The 22350-nt window shown below is 31.5% G+C and overlaps 1 protein-coding gene across 2 annotated transcripts in view; it reads left to right on the top strand.

Moving 5' to 3' along the window:
* The first annotated feature begins 1102 nt into the window (after positions 1-1102).
* The window catches only part of LOC124369928 (DDB1- and CUL4-associated factor 7), a 63971-nt gene continuing 42723 nt past the window's right edge, over positions 1103-22350 (top strand). Inside the window, exons 1-3 of one of the 2 annotated variants that reach the window (XM_046828123.1) lie at positions 1104-1396; positions 10146-10198; positions 19790-19846. Coding sequence is in view for 1 of the 2 variants with exons in the window: in XM_046828122.1 (XP_046684078.1) it covers positions 10195-10198 (4 nt within the window). In the remaining variant the exon portion in view is untranslated. Of the gene's footprint in view, positions 1397-10145; positions 10199-19789; positions 19847-22350 lie in introns of both variants that reach the window. The other variant, XM_046828122.1, reaches the window with a different exon arrangement.

Below are 22350 nucleotides of genomic sequence, written 5' to 3'. Positions count from 1 at the left end.
CTTTTTATAGCGGTACAAACATCACAGATAAATAAAACACATATGAACATGAGCTAAGGCACAAAAGGTAGGGTACAGTAAAAACTATTTAAGCGCCTTCGCGCGGGTCACTAGGACAGTTGACGCAACCCGGACGACACTAGGCGTAATGTTCCTAGTTCCTAGTAAAGGTAGTAACATGAGCATGTCTCGTAGACCTGTACTGCACGGTGAACGTAAAACCGACTATAGCGAAGGGTATTCTGCTATTCAGTCATGAAGTTTTTTTTATATACAATGCAGTGTTTTTTGTTAATGATCATAGATTTTAAGCGATAACTAAACAAGCGAGGGTAATGAGATGTCCTGGATCATTTTAGGGGAGAACTGCTCTTGATTAGGCCACTTAACTCGTTGATATACTTGCTGGAATTGTCTTGGGTACCGTATTTATACGGTTTTATAGTCAAGTTAAAGTCTTAAATATCAGCTCTTCGATCAGGAATGTTGTATTTCTAATAGTTGAGAGAGATAATAAACTGAGGAGCGACAGTAGACGATAGAAGACTCAAGTCAATGTCCAAGGCGGAATGGCAGATATCTTCACCAGGAGTAGAATAACAAGACCGTGAAGGGGTACAAAGCAAATCAAATTAAATCCAGTTGGTTAACACGCTAATTAAAATTTTGGCTACACTGATACAAACCAAGTGCGTGAGGCATGTCTTACAACATAGAAAAAAACATGCCAATACTAATTTCACTATTTAAATTAAAAACTCCAAATAATTCAAAGCAATAATAAATGCTATCCTGAAAATTGAACAATTCTGAGATTTTTAGACAATGATTGGCTGTGGCTGATTTAAGAGAAAATAAACTGCGCATGGGAAAGAGTTTGGCCATTTTTCAAAGCAACGAGCAACTCTTGTCGCCTCAATTTCAATACCAATTACAATAAAACAGCAGCTAAATAAAAGCTTAATTCACGACATGCACTATGAACGTAGTATTCTTAGTTTGTAAATCTAATGCTTTTTGTGTATAGTAGTTTGAATATGTACTAAAAAAATGTAAATTGTAGTTGCGGAATTTTGTGGGATTTGGAATTCCTGTATGTTGTATGTTAAAAGTGTCAGAGAGGATGGAGAAAGGAAGAAGAGAATAGGATACAAGGGAGAAGAATTGTGTTCGTTTGTTGTTGGGACTTATGGGTCGGATAGATGAAATGAAAGAAACGTGAAACTGTTATGGGGGGAAGTTATAAACATTCATTATTAGTGAGATGAGAGTATAGGATTACCTATACCGGACTCTTATTTTATTCTATATTTTTGTCAGCTCTATGAAGTATATGTATATAATTTAATTATGAGCAAACAAAATGCACATCAATCCTAACCGGACTACTTAATAGGTAAGACTAAAATTTTCTAGGTCATATCCTATTCTAGACTAGATTGTTTACATTACTATTGAAGGTTATGGTGCTAGGTGTTCTTGGGACACATGGATTGGAAGGCAACACATTTGTTTATGAGTGCTGTCTGTTTCACTATCTTGTGTTGAGAATTGTAAGCCTAGCCTATTTAGTTTCAAAACCTAAGTTTACATACTAAATATATTTGAACATTTTCATCCTGTCCCAGGTTACAATTATAGGTCACATTTTATTATTTAATAACCCTTTCATTGCCAACTTAAGTTTTCTGGAAGTATGTAAATGATCCATAATGCCAGTGTCTGGTTTTCCAGATGTTTGCAAAAATAGTCAAATTAAAACATTGGTTAATGTTTACTTAGCCATGTTCCTAAAACCACTTTTAACAGTTTCTTAAAATAGTAGGCTGATACTCTCTTTTCCAAAAATAATGTTTAGGCGGTCGTAAACCATAGTTTGTACTGACATGTTTGAATTTTAGGTTATACCTATCGCAATTAATCCATCAATCTTGGGTACTGGGGGGAATCCGGGATTTCAGAGTGGGGGAAGTTAACAAATTAAGGAGGGATAGGTATAAGAGAATGGGAAAACAGGGTTGTTAACATTCACTCGAGAATTTGATCAGAAAGATTTGGTGTACCAACTGCATTTGAATATAATTGAACCCTTTGGGATCGGCATTAAATTAATATGATTGGACTCTCATACCACCTGGCCACAATGGTGGCCATGGCTTTTCTCTGCTCTGCCAAGTCAGTCAGTTCATTGATTTATGACCAAGTCCTGTACCTCAGCTCGGCAGACCACAACCTAGTGGCCCTCTCTGTTTTGTCGTTCAGATCATCAGGCCACTATGTGTGGCCTATTATATTACACAGTAAAATTCAATTCTTATCCAACTGTGGCTAGACAGTCCTGCAATCTCTTGGCCAAATAAGTAACTAAATTAATATTTCTCTATTTGCAGCAAATACATTGTTCAGAATTTTTTTATCCAACTGTCAGTGTCACCATAGCTGATATAACATATTCTATCTACTTATTAAAATACTAGTGCATTTGATAGAGGCAAAGCTCAAAATATATAAACGAGTTTGTATTATGTTGCTACTAGAGACCTAATTGAGACAGATTGTATTTTTATTCTGCAAATAAAAATACTTTTAAAACTTAAATTACATATTAATTGATTTGTTTAGTAAATAACCAATCAATATAAAGTTACAATCTTGGAGCTAACAAACTTTAATAATTATTTGAGATTTTCATTTAAATCTCAGTTATTTAAAGAGCCATAATATACTGCCATCTAAATTCGAGTAAAAGTGATGTACATGGTTACGCAAGCGCCTAGTTTGTCAAAACTATATAAGAGCGACATTTGTGTTCCTTTAAAACTGCCTTTTATCACCTTGTCGCAGTAAGTTATGTTTCAACACTGAGAGAGAGAGAGAGAGAGAGAGAGAGAGAGAGCTTTATTTCAAAATCACAAAGACCTGAAATGGCGTTACAAATTAATACAATTAATTACAACAATTTTCCTTGCTTCACACTTCACAAATCAATTTCGGTTTTGAATCCATGATTAGTGGATGAAAGTGTTGCCAGTTCAAAAACTCATTCACACTGTAGAAAGGGTTTTCAAGAAGCCACCTGGTGAGATGAAGCTTTAGCGTTCTGGGGTTCTCACTCTTGACGACTTGAGGCAGGATGTTGTAGAATTTTGTGCCCCTGCATATGATGGTTTTTTTTCAAAAAGTGTCCGATGATGAGCAGAAGGCTAAAGTTTTGGGCATTTCTGGTATTATACCCATGCAGGTCTTGATGTCGAGTCTGCTGATTTGAGGTCGCCAGGACGATGACTTCGTAGATGTAGAAACCCACAACTGTCATCAACTTCAGCTCCTTGAAATGTCCTCTGCAGCTGTCTCTCCATCCCAGCCCAGATAACAGCCTCACCGCTTTCTTCTGAAGAACGAGCACACGTTCTATAGTTGTGTTGGGAAGATGCACCCCACGCCATTATACCATACCTCATATTGCTTCTCAAAAAGGGCATGGTAGGCAGTTAAAACTGCTTCAGGCGTGCTAACTGCTTGCGTTCTTCTGAGGGCGAATAGGGCACTGCTGAGTTTCTTGCAGAGAGAATCTATGTGGTCCTGCCAGTTTCAGCGAGTCATCAATGATTACTCCAAGATGTTTTGTCGCTCTTACCGCCTGGAAGTCAGGCAAAGCTGAGACTTCTTGTTTCTTGCTTCCAAAGATGATTTGGGTAGTCTTTGATTCATTGAAGACTAAGTCATTGCTCTGGCAGTATTCAATGGCAAGGTTTACAGCTATAAAAGAATTTACTTCAAGGTTTCTAAAGATTTGTGCGCTGTTAACAAAACCGAATCGTCAGCATACATAACTGTGTGGCTTAAAGGCTCAACGTACTGAGGCAGGTTCATTCGTATATAAAATGAAAAGAATCGGGCCAAGGACCGACCCTTGTGGAACACCTCTTTTTCACTGGTAGGAGGCTAGACCTAGTCTTAGTCTCAAGACCATTCACCATCTGTCTGATCTCCACAAGCTGCTCACGATCACTGAGGTAACTCTTAAACCACTTCATTGGATCATCCCGAAATCCAAGAAATCTCAGTTTATCAAGTATTAGGTCATGGCCGAGACAATCAAAGGCCTTACTCAAGTCCATAAACATACCAATGACATTTTTGCCTTCATCCATGCTATCCACTATGTGCTCTACCATGTCAACAAGAGCTGTCCTGAGTTGATTTCTTGTGAAGGAAGCCATGTTGACTCGTTGTCAAGATATTGTTGTTGTTAAGGTGCTCAAAGATTCTTATCAGGACAATTTTTTTTCTATAATCTTCGAAAATGTTGAAATGAGCGATATCGGCCTATAATTTTTCAACACTGTGTTTGCTTCCGTTCTTATGCAGTGGAATGACTTTGGCGAATTTCATTTTTCTTGGGAAACTCTCCACTTTGTAGGGACAGATTGGTAACATGTACTAGTGGGAGAAGCAACTCACTTTTACAGACCTTTACAATGCTTGATGATATCTCATCTAAACCAGCAGATGGTTTTTACTTTCAGGCCATTTAGGACATCGCTTAGTTCTTTTGGAGAAGTCGGCTTTGAGTACTAAAAGTGGAGATTGGATGTAAAGAGGTGTGTTTTTGAGTTGCGGGTGATGGACCTCCAGAGGATCTCGAAGGACCTTTATTTAGTGTTTTTTCTGCTATGGTGGCAAAATGCTCATTAAAATAGTTAGATATTAAAGTCGGGTCTTCTACAATATTTCCAGAAATTTTGAGATGATCCAGATTTCCTGCTGATTTTGTCTTTTTCAGGTGTCTCTCATTGTTGATAGTGTTCCAAATGGCTTTGGATTTTGTTTTGTGGAGTTATTAATAATGCTGAGCACTGAAGTTGCGTCTGATAGATTTCAGTTGTATTTCACTGTATCTAAGAGTGACATTTGTGTTCATAAAATATTATTTCAGTCAAGGTTATGGTTCTGGAAAAAATATTTTAATTTTTGTTTATTTGACAAGTATATTTTTAGTTTATAAGTATTAAAAACTGAATTATATTGTTTTTATAGTTTCTTTTGTTTCTGTCAGTTGCAATACATAAGAAACTCCACAAAAATGTTAATTATGAAGGTATTTCTACAAGATCTATTTTTATTGGTTTAGAAATACATTGTGTATCAACAATAATGATATAAAGATTATGGAATAAATATTGAGTTGGATCATTAATATTATTTTTGAAGTAAAAATCAAAGATTTTTTAATAACCGTAAGTAATTCAAGCAATTATTGTATCAACATCAATTTATTTCATAATTTAGTATAGCGATTAGGCAGTCCGCAGAAAGTAAGATACTTAGAAATTAATTGAAGGAAACAAGATTTTTCCAGATAAGATTTGCCAATGCTACAAGAAAAAGATAACACAAAAAGGATTGTGTTGTTTCCTACAAAATTCTTCTATTGTCATAAATAAACATCAAACAAAGAAAATTAAGTGTCAGAAAGTCATTGTTGACTTCGCTGAGTGATAAGATTTAAGATATTCTCTGTCCATGCGTGGAAGCCAAATTACAAAGTAAATCTTTACTTAATATGATGATTTATAACGATTATATGAGTTTGTATATAAAACAGTGGAAAATGTCAAAAATAGGCTGGCAGTTGTGCCTCTGGTGTAAGGCTTGGGAGTTATGGAATAGGCAATGAGTACAGTGCCTAGTAGCAAAATTATAATAATGTGTCTTGATACTGTTTCCTGGTATTGTTTTAATTCTCTAATAATATGAAAAATTCATCACAAAATTATCTGCATTACGTATTTTAACTCATAAAAATGACGGTAGACTTATGTTAACACATTATTTGGGGTTTGATGATTGGTACAGTTGTTTAACAAATTAGAAGCCTAGTTAACATTGTACGCCTACCTTGAATTGAGTCAGATTGTTCGTAAGTTTAATGTAGTCTATATTTTAGCACATGATGAGATATTCTTAAATTAAAATTTAATGAAATTATGGTAAATATTTACTTGTAAACTGTTTTTTTACGTTATTTGTTAGTTTTTTCAATCGGAAAATGCGTAGAAAGTGAATAATGAAACAACAAAAAATTATTCAAGTGCGGAGAGCTTCAAAAACAATAAATAAAAAAGGAATTAGTAGTTGAAAGGGCTGATATTAACCTCTTGAATCCTGATTTATGGAAGGCGAAGTGGTCCCTTCACCGCAGGTATATCTTAGAAAATCTCTCTGTACATGTCCTTATTTTTTTAACTTTGAAACTCACCTATGCTGCAGGTTTGTAAAATTTTTTTGCTTTACTTTTATACTAAGTATTTTGTTGATATATATGTTATAATACTTTCATATATGTACATATGTATACAAGGTATTTCATAAAATCCTGATCTAAAAGCAAGCAAAATAGTTCACATGAACATATATCCTGTCTCACTTCATTTAGCAACAATCGGTCTATATGTGTTTTTTAATTTTTAAAATCACATCTCAGTTACGTTTAATGTGAATAAATTGAAACTAAAAACATTACATAAATAATGATCACTTTCAATTTCTAAATGGTGGCATTAATTTTTTTTATTAAATTGGAAAAAGTCAATCTTTTAACATTTTTAAAAGGATTGTGTTTTATTGTACATTTTATGATAATTCCAATGCAGTAGTATTTGTGTAAATTAGTTGAAAAATGAAAGAGTTAAAGCCATTTTAGTTATAAATTATTCTTAGAATACAAACACTATTTTAGTTAAACACAGCTGTGAATAATGCTAAAATCAGTTATTAAGTAAAATGCATTTGAATCTAATACCACCTTTTCAGCTTGTAAAAAAAAATAAACTCCCAATCACTATGGTTTACAAATAAACTACAATAGAAGCTATAAACATTGTTTAGGTATAAAACTAATGGGCTAGGAATGTGGTAATAGATTAATGCCTCCAGCAATCAGCGTAGGCTATGGTGCTGTCTTGCCTAAGGGCTAGAAACATTGTTTAGAGATGGAACTAATGGGTTAGGAACGTGGTAATAGATAAATGCCTCCAGCAAGCACCGTGGTATATGGTACTGTCTTGCACTGACGGTAACAAACGAAAAACATATTTCGAGATATTACCCTTCACTAATGGATAAAAATTATAGAAAATCTGATCACAGATGTCTTATACAGCCTAAAGATTGTTATAAACTCACTTAACCATAGTATATTAGGTAGGAATACTCTCATTTTTGAATCTTCAGACAAAAAGCACATACACACAAATGCATTTTCTTCGCAACTAAATGGGGAACGACATTTTTATTTTCAAATCAATACATGCCAAAATGCAACTAACCGATCAAGAAACATGAAAAACTAATCAATAACAAGATATGCAATGGTAAAAAAATACAGAATTACAGAGGAACAAAACAATAAACAAATTGATCTAATAGGTAAAAAAGCAGGAGAGAAATTACCCTCTAACATAGTTGGTAGACCTGTTCTCCTCGCTCAAATTCCCTGCCTTTGTTTTTACAAATATGTTGATAACCTTGCAATCCCCTCCTCTGATGCCTACCCCTCTTTAGTTTGTTAAAGGAACTCCAATTCCTTTTGATTCTTTAAATCAATGGAATATTTGAGACAAAACTTAAATTTTAAATAGACCTATGTTATTAATGTTTATACAGTGTTATCATTCGTCAGCGACTAAAAATTTGTTTTGGAAATGAAAGTATGCAACTTTGAGAAATTGTTAAAAGTGATTTTAGATTGTCGTAGATAACATGACAAAATTAAATAACTACTGACATTTCTGAACATGTTATCAAGTACTCAAATCTTGTTTAAATTGTCTATCTTAAGGACTGATGCATCATCCTGTAATAAAATTGATAAGACAGAAACGTAACTTTCTTTTTAGATAAGCCATCAATAATTTTAATAAAATTATGATCTGTAAACGATTTTTTAGTAAAACTTACTTCAGCATTTTTTTAACTCTAACACTGTTCAATAACATTAAAAAATACACCAAAAGTAACAGGCTATTCTAAAATGGTTACAATTTAATAAATAAAAATCATATCCTGTACTCTTTAGTTTTATTTGTTAGATTATAAAATGCGATTCCTAGAATAAATCAATTTTGCAAACTCACGATGCACTAACATAGATGTAGAAATTGTGAATGTCAAATCGTATTTTAATTTACAAAATCACAATATTTTCTTACTTTAATTATTAACCATGTGGTTAATAAGTAGTGTGAAACTGCCCATAGATTCCATCCATAGAAAGAACTAATCCTATGACACGAATTGTAACCTATTGAATGCGAATAGAAAGTTTTATCAAAATCGGCTTGTACGTTTTTGAGGTATGGCCATCCATATGTTTTTCCAGTATTTGACATGTAATTCTATATATTATTTTATCTCTGAAAATAGGCACGGCCTAAGAATGAGGGTTGTATTTTAGTATAGTAGACCATGTATATAGAAAGTTTGACCAAAATTGGCTCCTACATTTTTGAGGTACAACCATCCATAGATTTGTTTTTTCAGCACATAGCCTGTAAAATCAGCAGTGTAAAACTGCCCATAGATTCCATCCATAGAAAGAACTAATCCTATGACACAAATCCTAACTTGGTTTATGAACTACTCGTGACCTAGTTCTTGAACTGTCACTAACCTAGTTCCTGAATCAGTTCAATTAACAAAACTAAATTAATTCTATTACTTGAAAACAATAAAGAACAAATACAAAAAAAATCTATAGAATCTACTTAATTGGCATTGTACGGGACCATCTATAGGGTTTCTCAGAACTTGAGTTGATGAACTAGGTTAGGATTTGGTTAGGAACTAGGTCCGGGTACTCGTTCTTTTCTATGGATGAAATCTATGGCCAGTTTCACGTTGGCGGTTAATAATCATACAACAGGTCTTTGTGGTCTTCATACACAAAGTAAGACAAAAAGGTTTCTATGTTTTAGCTATCAACTGGTTATTTATTGCCAAGCAGTTATTGTCTGCACATCTAGACACATCAGTTAACACTTTCACTGCCGCCTGTTTTAATGCATTTTTTAAATAAATATAATTTTTTAACCAATTACAAAAAACCATGGCACTTACATTTTGTTTTAAAGCTAAGTTCTTCCTCTTTCTACACAAATGCTCATGCATAAATATTTTCATACAGAAAGTCTTGTTTTTAAAACTTAAAAGCATAAGGTTTTTTGTAGAAAATAAAAAGTTAACCTAAAAACATCACCATGTACTAGTTAATAACATAAATATATTTCTCTTATTATTTGCTGTATTCAACATTGATATTACTGTCACTATAGCTACACATATTTACTATTGAAATCCACTTATTTTTAAATATATTTTTAGTGTGGTAAGTCTTGGAACATGGTTCTTTGCAAATGGCAATTTTGCACTCGCTATACTGATAGGAAGTATCTCATCTTGCAGTCTTGTCTGATTGTTTTTTTAGTTATCAAAGAGCTTAATAGAAGTTTTTATTACTATTTTGCTTATATTTTTTATTTGAGTAAGAAAAAAAAAAGTGTCAACAAATTATTTGCATCTCCAAAAAGTCCATCGGTAATAAAATCAGTATCATTATCTGTGTCTGGATCAAACCTCTATAAAATGTATTCAATAATTTGTGGGTTCTGTTAAGGAGTATGGTTGAAGATGTTTGTTTAACCATCTAAACTGTTGTTTTCCAAGTTGTGTTTGACAGGGCATGTTAGCTAAACATTCACTTGATAAAACAAGACCTTTAATTGTTAACATGTGAAACACATAGATAAATCTAAATATAATGTAAAATATTATATCCTCATTCACTAATCTCTTCCACTTGCTGTTTAAACTGTCCCATCTTTTTATTGATATGAGTAAGAAAAATATTCTTTGAAATTGCATTATAACTCTTTTGTATTGATATTTAAAATAAGAATTTACCATTTTAATCTTTGTGTTTTATCAGCAAGTTGATTTTTTATTAGAAACTTGGTCTTTCTTCATAAATATATGTTTTCCTTCTATAACACATTAGTAGTCTATTGTTTTTTTATTTGTTAATTTTGCATTCTATCTTTTGTTTGTGAATTATTTTTGTTGTTAACCCCTGTTTCTTTCCATAGGATCATGACCCCCACCTTGTTGCTGTTTCTAGTTTCCTGGAACTGATAAATGGGTTTGTATTTTTGATCATAATTTCTATAGAATTTAAGTATTTTACTTTCATTTTTATGATATTTATGTAACGATTTTGGGTTACATAGTGTAATTTATAATAGGTAAATTTGTAATTAATGTCATACCTATTTATTTTTGGTAGACTCAAGTTATGACCGTCTAATAAAACGAATGAGCACAATACTTCTCATTCAATAGAAGATTCTTAAATAAGTTCTTGAATCTGCAATAGATACTATATTAGGGATTAACAACGTTATAATTAGTCCAGTCTGTTCACGGTATACTCTATAAGGTGCTGTAGTTGAGTTTAATTACCATAAACATTATTTACAGAAACACAAAATTAACAATAATGAAGTCTGATTAGAGAAAGGTATTTCATAACTGATTAAGGAAAATTGTAAAATACATAAAAACTTGTGGAAATGTAATTTATATTATATCAATTTAAGTGAATTTTATGAGTTCTTTCTATCCCATGTGTCTATATAAACCCTAGATCTGTCAGAGTATAAGTTCAAAATGGCCATCCTGTTTTCAGCACTTTGCAAGTTGAAAAAATAGCCGAAAAAATATATGTTGCATTCAAATAATATATTATTATATAGGCCTATAACTTATTTTGTTAGGAAGTGGAGGTTATAGCTGTAATGTGAGAAATACGACGTATGTCCACAAAATAAGTTACGTTTGGTTATATAAAAAAATATGTACAGATACAGAAAAAGTATTTATTGGACAAAAATTGACAACTCTTAAACTACTTTTCTACATAACTTGCAGAATTTTGTTGGCATATATCATAGCGTGGTACAAGTTTTTGTATGCCTTCTTCATAGAAGGTTGTCATCTGTGTTTTCAACCATGTGGTAACATGTTCTTTTAGCTCGCCATCATCGTTGAAGTGTTGGCCACCAAGGAAAGAGTTTAGGTATAAGAAGTGATAAAAATTGGTAGGAGCAAGGGCCGGGCTGTACGGAGGATGGTCAAATATCACGTTGGCAGCATGAGGTCAGGCATTATCGTAGAAAAAACAACACCTTGTGACAGGAATCCTCTACGCTTGTTCTATATTGTGCGGCGCAATTTCCTAAGGATCTCACAGTAAATATCTGTATCGATTGTTTGGCCTTGTGGTAAGAAATCAATCAGCAAAATGCCTTTTCTGTCCCAAAAACAGGTGCACATGACATTTTGAGGTGTTAAGATTTGCTTAGGCTAAACCTTTGCTGGGGACGAAGTGTGCCTCCATTCCATCGATTGCACTGGAAAACTAAAGTGCACTACTCATCCATTTTTTGTTGTTTTTCAGTAAGAATTTTGAGTGCCCAACATGAGCAAAGTTTTTGAAATTTCAGTTTTTCAGTAGAAATTTCATTTAAAAAAGTGATCATGGGATTTGTGGAAGTTCTATAGCAAGAGCACTAATTGTAAACTTACGGTTTTCCTTAAGCTTCTCTTAAATTGTGTGAACCAGTTCATTAGTAACCAAAGACGGGTGTCCACTTGTCCACTTCATTAATCATCGTACACTTTTTCACGTTCTTCATTGAATAGTCTGACCCATCCCAATAAATCACTCATAGCATTTTGTCCTTAAATCTTGGATATTTGTTGATTAATTTCAAGTGATTTAACTTTCTTTGCATTTCGAAAACGAATCATAGATCTGGTTTCACAAGCAGCAGCATTTTTAATTAACGCTGACATCATAAAGAAGCACTATAAAGCACACGTCGGCAGCAACGATTTAAAAATGGCGTAGGTTTTTTCTCATTGACTCAGAATAACTGCTGCACATACATGGAACTATGATCACTGCAATGCCGCGGATAGAATTGAAACAAAACTTACTTTGTGAACATACCACATTTCAGGAGATAAATAAAAGAATTGAAACAAAACTTACTTTGTGAACATACCATATTTTGGGAGATAAATGTAAATCTGTTGGAAATTGCAGATCAAATTTTGAACATCAGCCTTCTTATAGCGATTGTAAAATAAATATTTTTTGTAAATTCAAGATATTCAAAATTACCAAAAAATTACAAGCAACAATTATCTATATTTAGTTTCTTGATATGAAGTAGTATATTATTGTAGGAACAATTTCACCAAAAAGTTTATAAACAGAAAAAATCATATTCAATTTATTTAAAATCATTTCATAACCTCCAAAAAAATGTTACAGCATATTTTTTATTCTGATATTCAAGTTTTTCACTTTTTTTAAGAATTAAAATAAATTTTTTCATGAAAACTAAAATTTTTTTATTTATAAACCAAACCTTAATTATAAAGTGATTTTGACTTTTTAAATCTGAAACTCTAACCGAAAGTAAAATAGAAGTATGTTTTTTATTCTGTACTGTATGTCATTAGTACAATTTATAAATAGAAGATATTCATGTAAGAAATGTTACAATTGTGTAAAAGTAATGAAGTGATAACAAAATTTAAATAAAATCTTGGGGGACGATTTTTTTAATGTAAACATTTTGTCTTATAAAAATTGATAGTATAAGTTGGTTTTTATATGATGTCTATCGCATTGTTTACCCCAAATAAACTATTAACAATGTATTTACAAATCGAAAAAGAATTTTATTACAAACGCTCCAGAACTGAACGAAAAAATGCCTTGAAAAATGACCGCCCCGTCCCCTTTTTCTTTTGTTTTGACACAAATGTCTTTATTGCTGCCAACACACAACCCAAAATAACTGCTATACATCAATGCATTCAGTGTCTCTATATTAATCTGGTGAGTTATTAAACAATCCTCAAAAAATAAATATGAAAGGGGAGATTTATTAGTTGTATGGCAACTTGTACTAGCAATTAGGGTGGTGCAATAGAAAGAGAAAGAAATTCTTTTTTTTTTGAGTCAGTACGATAGACGATTCAATACTACATCATTATTTTGTAAACCAACGAATCACACTGTTTCAGCATTCTAGGCTAGTGGAACATCAGCAAAATAGCTGTTCTTTAAAAAAGATATTTACTCAGTCCATTCAAACGATGTTTGGCATGTAGAACCTATTGATTTTTCACAATAGAAATTCCTTTTTCTATTCGTACCAAAAACATTGTGCCCTTCATTCATAAAAGTTGATTTTTAGCGATTGAATTTGCCCACATGTATGTGGGTATACCAGATTTTCAAGACCATCGTGGTCGTACATATGTGGCCACAACAGATCTAGGGTTAATAAAGAACACTACATTTACATTTCCGTAATTTATTATAATTTAAGAAAGTTAAAATATTTTAGAACTGTAATCTATGGCCGTAAATAGTTGTAGGCCTGTAACTATTGATCTCAAACATAATAAAATTCGTCTGACATATTTTTCAACAAAGTTTGTCACTTGATCAAGGTTCAGTTACCACAGAGGTTGAATGGTGCTATAAGTCTAGTTTAAAAACTTAAATATAAATTTATAGGGTACAAAATGTTCACTCCTAGAACGTCAAATAACAAATATTTGCCTACTGTATTGGCTTGTGATAATGTGGTGCACTGATAATTGATTGGAGGATCACAACTTTGGTCTAGCCACTTGACCAATACTTTCCAGTACTTTCCATCTTGTAACTGGTAAACACTGATAGGATGGTCGTAGATATAGAAAAAAGACTTTAAAAAATCTGTATGAATTTGTATAAGTTTTTATTCACTTTCCCACATAATTATATGGTGTCGTATAGGCCAATTTTCATAGGAGCAAAATTTCAGAAGGCTGATTTTGGGAAGAATCGACACCTGGAAGAAAGTAGTTTTATAACGTGTCAAAGTATGGGTGGGGTGGGGATGTTTCTCATTTAAATGCAAGCGTACACACTTGCTTGTTTGGTTGTGTTAAACTTGTATTACATATATTTTGGTTTTATAACATTTAATGTGTTACTAATTAGTTAAGGAAGGAAGAAATGCAGTTGTGAAGTTATAGCAAAGATAGAGAAATTAGTATTATGTAAAAATTCCCATTAAGCCTATTATAGCACAGTCTGTGCGGTATCTAGGAAAACATTACATTATAATATTATTACAGGTGGTTTTTAGACTAAATTAAAATATATGTTTAAAAAAATAATATAAATTAGACAAAAATTTATAATCTGGGATATCATATGAATTAAACATGGAAACTTATTTATATTGTCTTAAGGACTATTAATAATAAAATACTTAAATAATTTAACTCTTTAAGTGCCATCCCTATTTCTCCAAGTCATATGCATATAAATTGCCTGACCATTTCTCACAGTTTTGCAATCGACTCGGGAAATAATTAAATAACAAAAACTAACCAACCAATTTTGGTAAACTTTTTTATTTGTTTGTAATGAAATGAGGATAGTGATACATATAACATTTCCGTTCTGTTTTTATTCTTGTAAAAAAGTTGTTATAAAAAAACCATGAAAAACATTGTTTTAGTTTCATGTTTGAAGTAAATTTTTGTATATACAGTATTTTTATATTTTTTTTACTTGAAAGAGAATTTAAAACTAGATAAAAATGGTGTGTAATACAATATTTTATCCTATAATGTAACATGGTATCCAAATAGAAAACAAATACTGTACAACAAACAACCATTTTGTTGAACCCTATAAAATGTTCAGAAACAATATTGTCTTATTTCACAGATGCAAATTTATCTAGACTTAAGCTATGTACAAAATACAAATATAATAATAAGTTTACTTACTCATAAGTCTTTGTTCTTGAACTTATAACCTGACATATCACCTTATCAGTACACAAGCAACTAAACAAGCAACTGGCAGTGAGTGACAGCTGACAAACAATGACTGCTTCGTCACTTTTGTGTGATGACAAAGCACTATTAAGAGACAGTGAAAGAGAAACAATAATAACAATCGATTGTTCGGTTCTGGGAGAATGCTGTAAACTTAATGATTAGTTAAAACAAAACCGTAAAATATTAAATAATATTAAAATACGGAAAGTCTACTATGTAGATGCCTGCAATGTTGTCTACTTTGAAGGTGCTGTGGCACTGAAAGGGTTAAATACAAAATATACTCATTAAACACATAAAGTTAATGTAATTCATAATAAAACCATTTAAATATTTAAAAAAGTTTTGTTAAAAAGTTGTCTTATCCGGAAGCTACTAATGAAGGGTCCATCTGAATTTACTTTCAAGCTATATCATAGATAACCTGTTACAAACCTTATGATTTAAATTGAAAATATAATTGAATTTAATTTATTTTATTCCCCGAATAAATGTAAAATATTGAAATCTTAAAAAATAAATTTTATAATTGAAAACCAATTTTTTTATAAAAGTAGATTTGAACAAAAAGCATTGTTCTTGGGAATTACGCCTGTGTGCCCAGGACTCAGGTTGCTTTTGTTAAATTAATAACGGACTGAATATTCAACATTCATAAAATTTAAAATATAATGAAAGATTTAAAAATTGTGTGAATATAATTTGTAAGTGTTAAAGTTTATAAGATTATCAATTTAAAAGTAGTTTCAATAGGAAATATAAGCAACAAGGATAACAGGATCGCAGCATATTAAAATGGGCCTGTCGTAGTGGTAAAGGGTGATGAAGGGAGAGGTGGCCGTACTCAGGTCAAACTGTCTGCCCGTAGTTCATAGAGAGGACTGCCTCTGCATCCTCAATAGACAATGAAAACAAGCACTGGTTAACTTTTCCTTTAAAACTAAATGTAAAAGTTTCAATAGAAAAACTTAAATTTGGAAATTGTTGACTGATATTTATAAAAAGTACGTGAGCTAGGTAGTAATAGATGGTGTTGGAAAAAAAATAATTGCAGAAGTAGAGTTTCTTTAAATAAAATGAAGTTGGGAATCTTTCATTTTTTAAAAGCTACTTTAAAAATTTACTTCGGAACTGTGGGCAAAGGGTCAAGATTATATTTGTAAGCTGCGACCCAAGAAATGATCCCAAAAACCAAAAGAGATTACACGTATACATAGTAAATCATTCTCATTTCTTGAACAGAAAGAATGTCCGTAAGGTTTAATTGCATTGCTACTTAAATTACAAATGGAAACATTTTGTTTTGTTGGTAAAATAATTAAAGCAATTAAGAGCCATACCCCTAACTTTTAAACATTCTCTAAACGTTAATCGTAACTAATGTATTAACTTATTTCTGTCGACAGAATTAAAGGCTTTTTTATATCTATAAAGATTAGCATTGATTTTTTTTGTTTTCCAAAATTGCACTATTTAATTCTTTGTTTAAATCAAACAATGGAACCGATATACTCTTATCATCTCTAAATCCATACTGACATTGAGAAGGTATAATGTTTTACCTGCAAAAAGTGTATAAGTTGTTCCTTAGCTATTTTCTCCAGGACCTTAGCAAAAACACTTAAAAGAGATATTGCATCGACCGATGTACTTAAGTGAATATTTAAACAGGCCAGTCTATGATTTGTATACTATTTCGTGTGCTGTCACAATACATTTTTGTTATTTTTCTGTTTGCTAAGTAATAAGATGTCAAAAGTCCCTTCCTTTTTGTATTCACACATCAACAAGTAACAAAGTTTGAAAATCAGGAGGAACTTAGTAATTGTGCTTGTTGTTTTTTTTGCAATTTCCTTCTATTTTTTTATTAAACTAAAGTACTCTTTGTGTAATTACTTCTTTGCCAATGTGTAGAGACTTGTGGTAGTATTTTTGATAGTAGAGTTAAAAAATATTGTAGCTGTTTTTAAGAACAATTTGTTTTATTTATGTACTACAGTAATCAAGGTATGAGTGGGAGCAAAGGAACTGCCGATGGCTGAGCGGCCTAAGACATTAAACTTTGGGTCTGAGTAAGAGATAGCGCAGGTTAAATCCTGTCTGTGACTGAAGCACTTTTTATCATTACAATATTGATCTTGTACTGTATTAACACTGCTCTTTATTATGTTTGATAAGATCCTCGCACAGGCCAGTGGCCCATGAGGACGGGCAGAATAAGGCTTACAAGGGGATCGACCTCTCCAAAAAATAAAAGAAAAAATAACTTTCATGGTGAATGCCGAATTAACTGTGTGTTTAAACAGTTTTGACATGTATTCGGCAATTTAACATTTAGTTAATGATAGTTATGGTTATAAGTATGCTCATTAACTTTTCTATTGTTTGAGTTGTTTTTTAATTACCAAGAACAAAGGCTTATCAGTACATTGGTATTGCAGTTGTCATTAAAAATAACTAAAGATAGTTTTCACTTCAAGATCGTCTTCGTATGCTGTTTATAGACTGTGTTTTCATTATAACATCTGTACAATTAAAAGCTTTTGTTTTAGTAATAAATTTAAATATCAGTAAATGCTTAGTAATTTATATAACATTCTGTGTTATATATAATTGTAGATTAAAAACAGTTTAAAAAAATTAGATGTCTATCTGCATATGAGCACAACTCCGAATAGATGATAGGTAAGTTTTATCTCGATCAATACTTATAATACCATCTCAACAAACCAGTCAGTAGTGAACATTTCACTATTACATCTTCAATCCAAAAAAGTTGTGAAAAACCTTTTGATAGTCAGAGAAGTGAGAGCCAATTTGTGCTTTATAAGAGCACAACTCCGAATAGATGATAGGTAAGTTTTATCTCGATCAATACTTATAATACCATCTCAACAAACCAGTCAGTAGTGAACATTTCACTATTACATCTTCAATCCAAAAAAGTTGTGAAAAACCTTTTGATAGTCAGAGAAGTGAGAGCCAATTTGTGCTTTATAAGAGCAACTCTGAATAGATGTTAGGTAAGTTTTATCTCGATCAATACTTATAATACCATCACAACAAACCAGTCAGTAGTGAACATTTCACTATTACATCTTCAATCCAAAAAAGTTGTGAAAAACCTTTTGATAGTCAGAGAAGTGAGAGCCAATTTGTGCTTTATAAGAGCACAACTCCGAATAGATGATAGGTAAGTTTTATCTCGATCAATACTTATAATACCATCTCAACAAACCAGGCAGTAGTGAACATTTCACTATTACATCTTCAATCCAAAAAAGTTGTGAAAAACCTTTTGATAGTCAGAGAAGTGAGAGCCAATTTGTGCTTTATAAGAGCACAACTCCGAATAGATGATAGGTAAGTTTTATCTCGATCAATACTTATAATACCATCACAACAAACCAGTCAGTAGTGAACATTTCACTATTACATCTTCAATCCAAAAAAGTTGTGAAAAACCTTTTGATAGTCAGAGAAGTGAGAGCCAATTTGTGCTTTATAAGAGCTCAATTTTGTTTTCTGTTAAATTGGTAAAGGAAATTCGCTTAAGAAAGAAATTGATCGTAAGCGGCACTAGTTTTAGTGAATGTCAAAATGGGAAGGTAGCAAAAAAATCAAACATTCTTAGAAACGAATGTTGAACACAAAAATAAAAGTTAATCAGTGTCAGCCGATGAGATAAACTATTTGGATGAAAGTTGTAACTTTCAGTCTCTACCTTACTCATGCCGTTATAACTATTACTTTTGTGCCTGATCATTAGTTTTAAGATTGTCTAGCTAAAAAAATATAACCAGCAAAACAAATTTTTCTCTTTGGTATTATCTTTAACCCTTTTACTACTGTCCCATTTTAAACCCTTATCTAGTTAGTGGAGCCAATTATGGATTCCCCACATTGAGGCAATTCCTCTTTTAATGTAATAATAAAACGAATTTCAGTTCTATAAGTACAAATTTGCTTCTAAAATAATACTTGAAGTCACTTTTTCATAACCAGAATTATTGGAAGTCAGGACTCTGGTTCCAAGACTTGCGTTTGTGCGGGTCAAAATTTTCAAGTACATCCTTGCCAATCGTACATAAAAAACAATATTTTAGTTGCAGAGTAACCATAAAATAGTCGCAGTCCTAAATCAGTAAATCTTAAAAACTAAACATTAAATGAAATGATACCCTAAATGTTATATTTATTAGTGTTGTGTATGGCAAACATTGCTCAATACATCTTTGTCCCACTCAACGATCATTGTACACCTTGTCCAGAGTGCAATACAGTTAGTAGTATCATCAAGGAAGTTTGTCTCTGATAATGATAAAATTGTTTGTAAAAACAATTACGCGCTTCTTGTTTTTATCATGTCTGATTTACAAGGTTCTTTATTTCTTCCACTTTGTCAAAATGCTTTCCTCACATGTATCTCACCTGTGAAAACAAGGATAAAGTGAACATAGCAAAGTCAAGTGAGTAAAATTCTTTGTAAAAGAAAAACGTATTTTGATTTGACAAAAGGTGATACAATGAGATGGTAGCTTGAGTAGTCGCATTATTGTGTTAGAGAAATACAAAGCACGAGTTTTGTAGCAACACTTTTCATTTCTGTGCCTTCAAACAAAATTAACTTGGAATTGTTCTAAGTTATTCTAGATAATGATATCAGAAATAGTCCTATTCCTTTCTAGAAGAGCTATTTTACTTTTTCAATTGACAAGTACATTAACGTAAATTTTACTTGTTTTAGTAACTTATGACTTGTCTGTCTTAATAACTTATCAAAATGAATTTTTATGATTTGTTTCAGCAATGATACCAAGTTTCTTCTTTTTATAGTGGCCCAGTTTTGCATTTAGATATTGAGGTCAGTTTTGTTCTGATTTGTGGGTGTGTTACTCTTTATATATGTTTTTATGTTGGTTGTTTTATTTAGTTTGTGTTTTGGAATGTCATACTAACACTAGAGTGTGTTTTATATTGTGTTTATCTTGTGAGTGGTAATTTAGTAAATCAGTGTTATTTTCCTGAAGATACTATTGATAGTAATATATTTTCTTTAAGGCTTGTAGCTATTTGCAAGTTTTATATGTTCTGTATCTTTAGTTTGAAAATAAACTAATTGGTTGAACAGATCCTTGTAATTAAAATTTTAGAAGCAATTGTCAATGTTGAATATCTAGTAAATTAGTAATTTTGTGTTGTTAATTAGGTGGTATGAAAATATTTTTATGTGGTTGTGTGTTATTTACTAACCATATGTTAAGTATATGTCTGTCAAGGTTGAATTATATTCTAATATTTTAGAGCAGTGATTTCCAATTTATGTGCCGTGAAATTCCACACATTCCTAATTATGAATAATGATTGATTATTTCATCTTGATATAACGCTTATAGTTTATATATTTATAGCACATTAACAGCTGTGTTTGCCTTCTAACTGTTGAGTACTGCCCTGTACTGTAACAGATACCATAAAGACGGCAACATAATTTTTTATTTTTTTATTTATTTATTCTTTGAAATGACAACAATTACAAATCATTTTATTCTTAAATGCAAAAACCCTATTGGGTTTGTCTGCATTTCACTAAATATACTAATTACTTATTTTATGCTTTAAATTAATTTGTGGTCAAGTCCATGCAGTTTTATTACTAGAGTAAACACCTCACCAATAATGCAATTACAATATAAAAAATAATAAATACAAATTTCAAATTAACATATCAAAATTTCTCAAGAAAAACAATAGCAATAATTAATTAACATTTATACAAAATAACTTAATCCTAACAACAATAAATAAATATTCAAGGATAACAATAACAACAACAAAACAACAAACATAAGAAACAAATATAAAATATGCATAATTTAACTCAATAACAATATACCCAAAAACATGTTTAAAGCTCAGATAAAATCATTCAAAGAACAACAAATAAATAAATATATATATATATATGTATATATAAGTTACCTTAATTGTATTTGAAAATTATTTTCAATAACATTTATAATAACAATCGTAACAAAACTATCAACAATTAACAACACAACAACAACCAGTAATATTAAATTTAATTTTTCCATAACAACTCTTTTAATGCAACTTTAAACAATTTACAACTCTTAGCATTTTTTAACATTGTTTGGAAGCATGTTAAAAACATGATCATAGTTAATTATGGAAATTAGTGAATTAAGTGTGCTATGACTAAAATATGATTTTAGTAAGTGTGCCACGAGATAGAAGAGGTTGGAAATCGCTGTTTTAGAAAATATGAATAGTTTTTAAATAAAGATGAAATATAAAAAAGTTTAATTGGAAATGTTTTTAAATCGTTTTGATGTATAATAACATAGATGTGTGTTTTTAAGCTATGCAGTGGGTCTCTTTCAGTATTAGAGTTTTTTTGTAGTAATAGGTTTTTTTATTCTAGCTTGGTAAAATATTGAAAAAACTACTGTCGATGAATGAAATAGTTTTCCCTATTTGCATTGAACATTACATTGAAATCATTTGGCACTTGTTTGAATGACCAAGGGTCTTGTCAAGTGGTTATAGCTGTGCGGCTACTCCTTTTACGGTTCACTACTGAATGATTATGTCTTTGCTAGAAGCTAGCTGATCTGTGTGACCATTGGCGGTGGTTTGGAAGTTACGTTAAGTCAATGATCTACTATTTTAATTTTGGTATAAAATCACATTATCATGTTCACAGTGGTTCAAAGGAATGATACTTAATTTTAAAGACTTGTACCAGGCGAGAAAGAGGATATACCAGGCTGGTCCAAATCCTCTGCGCTCATGTGTGTGGGATTTTTTGCGTGTGAGACTACTAAACGTGACTTCAGCCGCTTTCCCTAACTCGTAATGCTATAAACTGTCATTATTTAATTTTAATATTTTCATTGGTGATATACATGGTATAGGTTAGGAATCATAAAAACATTTTTATTAACAAAAACGTTTAAATAAATAAAGAATTGAAAATAGAATTGTTTTTCAAACCTTTTTATTAAGCACCGGGTCATGACAGACTTCATGTAATTTGGCAGGAAATGTCATCACTAATCAGCCTTTCCTTTCCTGCATTTTTAAACTACGTTATCAATAATATCTCGTAGATTACGGTACGAATCAAAGCTCCCAGTTTATCCCTTTAATTGCGTAACAATTTTTACCATGCAATAGTGATTGTCAACTGCCTGCCCACTTACGATGCAGTGGCGGTGGCGACACTTGTTGATTTATTTATTCATAAGTTGTAGAGATTTGACGGGTTATAAATTAAATTTATGGCTTATTAAAGGGGTTTTTTATATCAGATAAAATTCATGGCGTAATCATGGTTTTAACAGT

The sequence above is a fragment of the Homalodisca vitripennis genome, chromosome X (genome assembly GCF_021130785.1).
Source record: "Homalodisca vitripennis isolate AUS2020 chromosome X, UT_GWSS_2.1, whole genome shotgun sequence".
NCBI classification, from domain to species: Eukaryota; Metazoa; Arthropoda; class Insecta; order Hemiptera; family Cicadellidae; genus Homalodisca; species Homalodisca vitripennis.
Note: the sequence above shows the minus strand (reverse complement) of the source record. Positions and strands in the feature narration are given on the sequence as shown.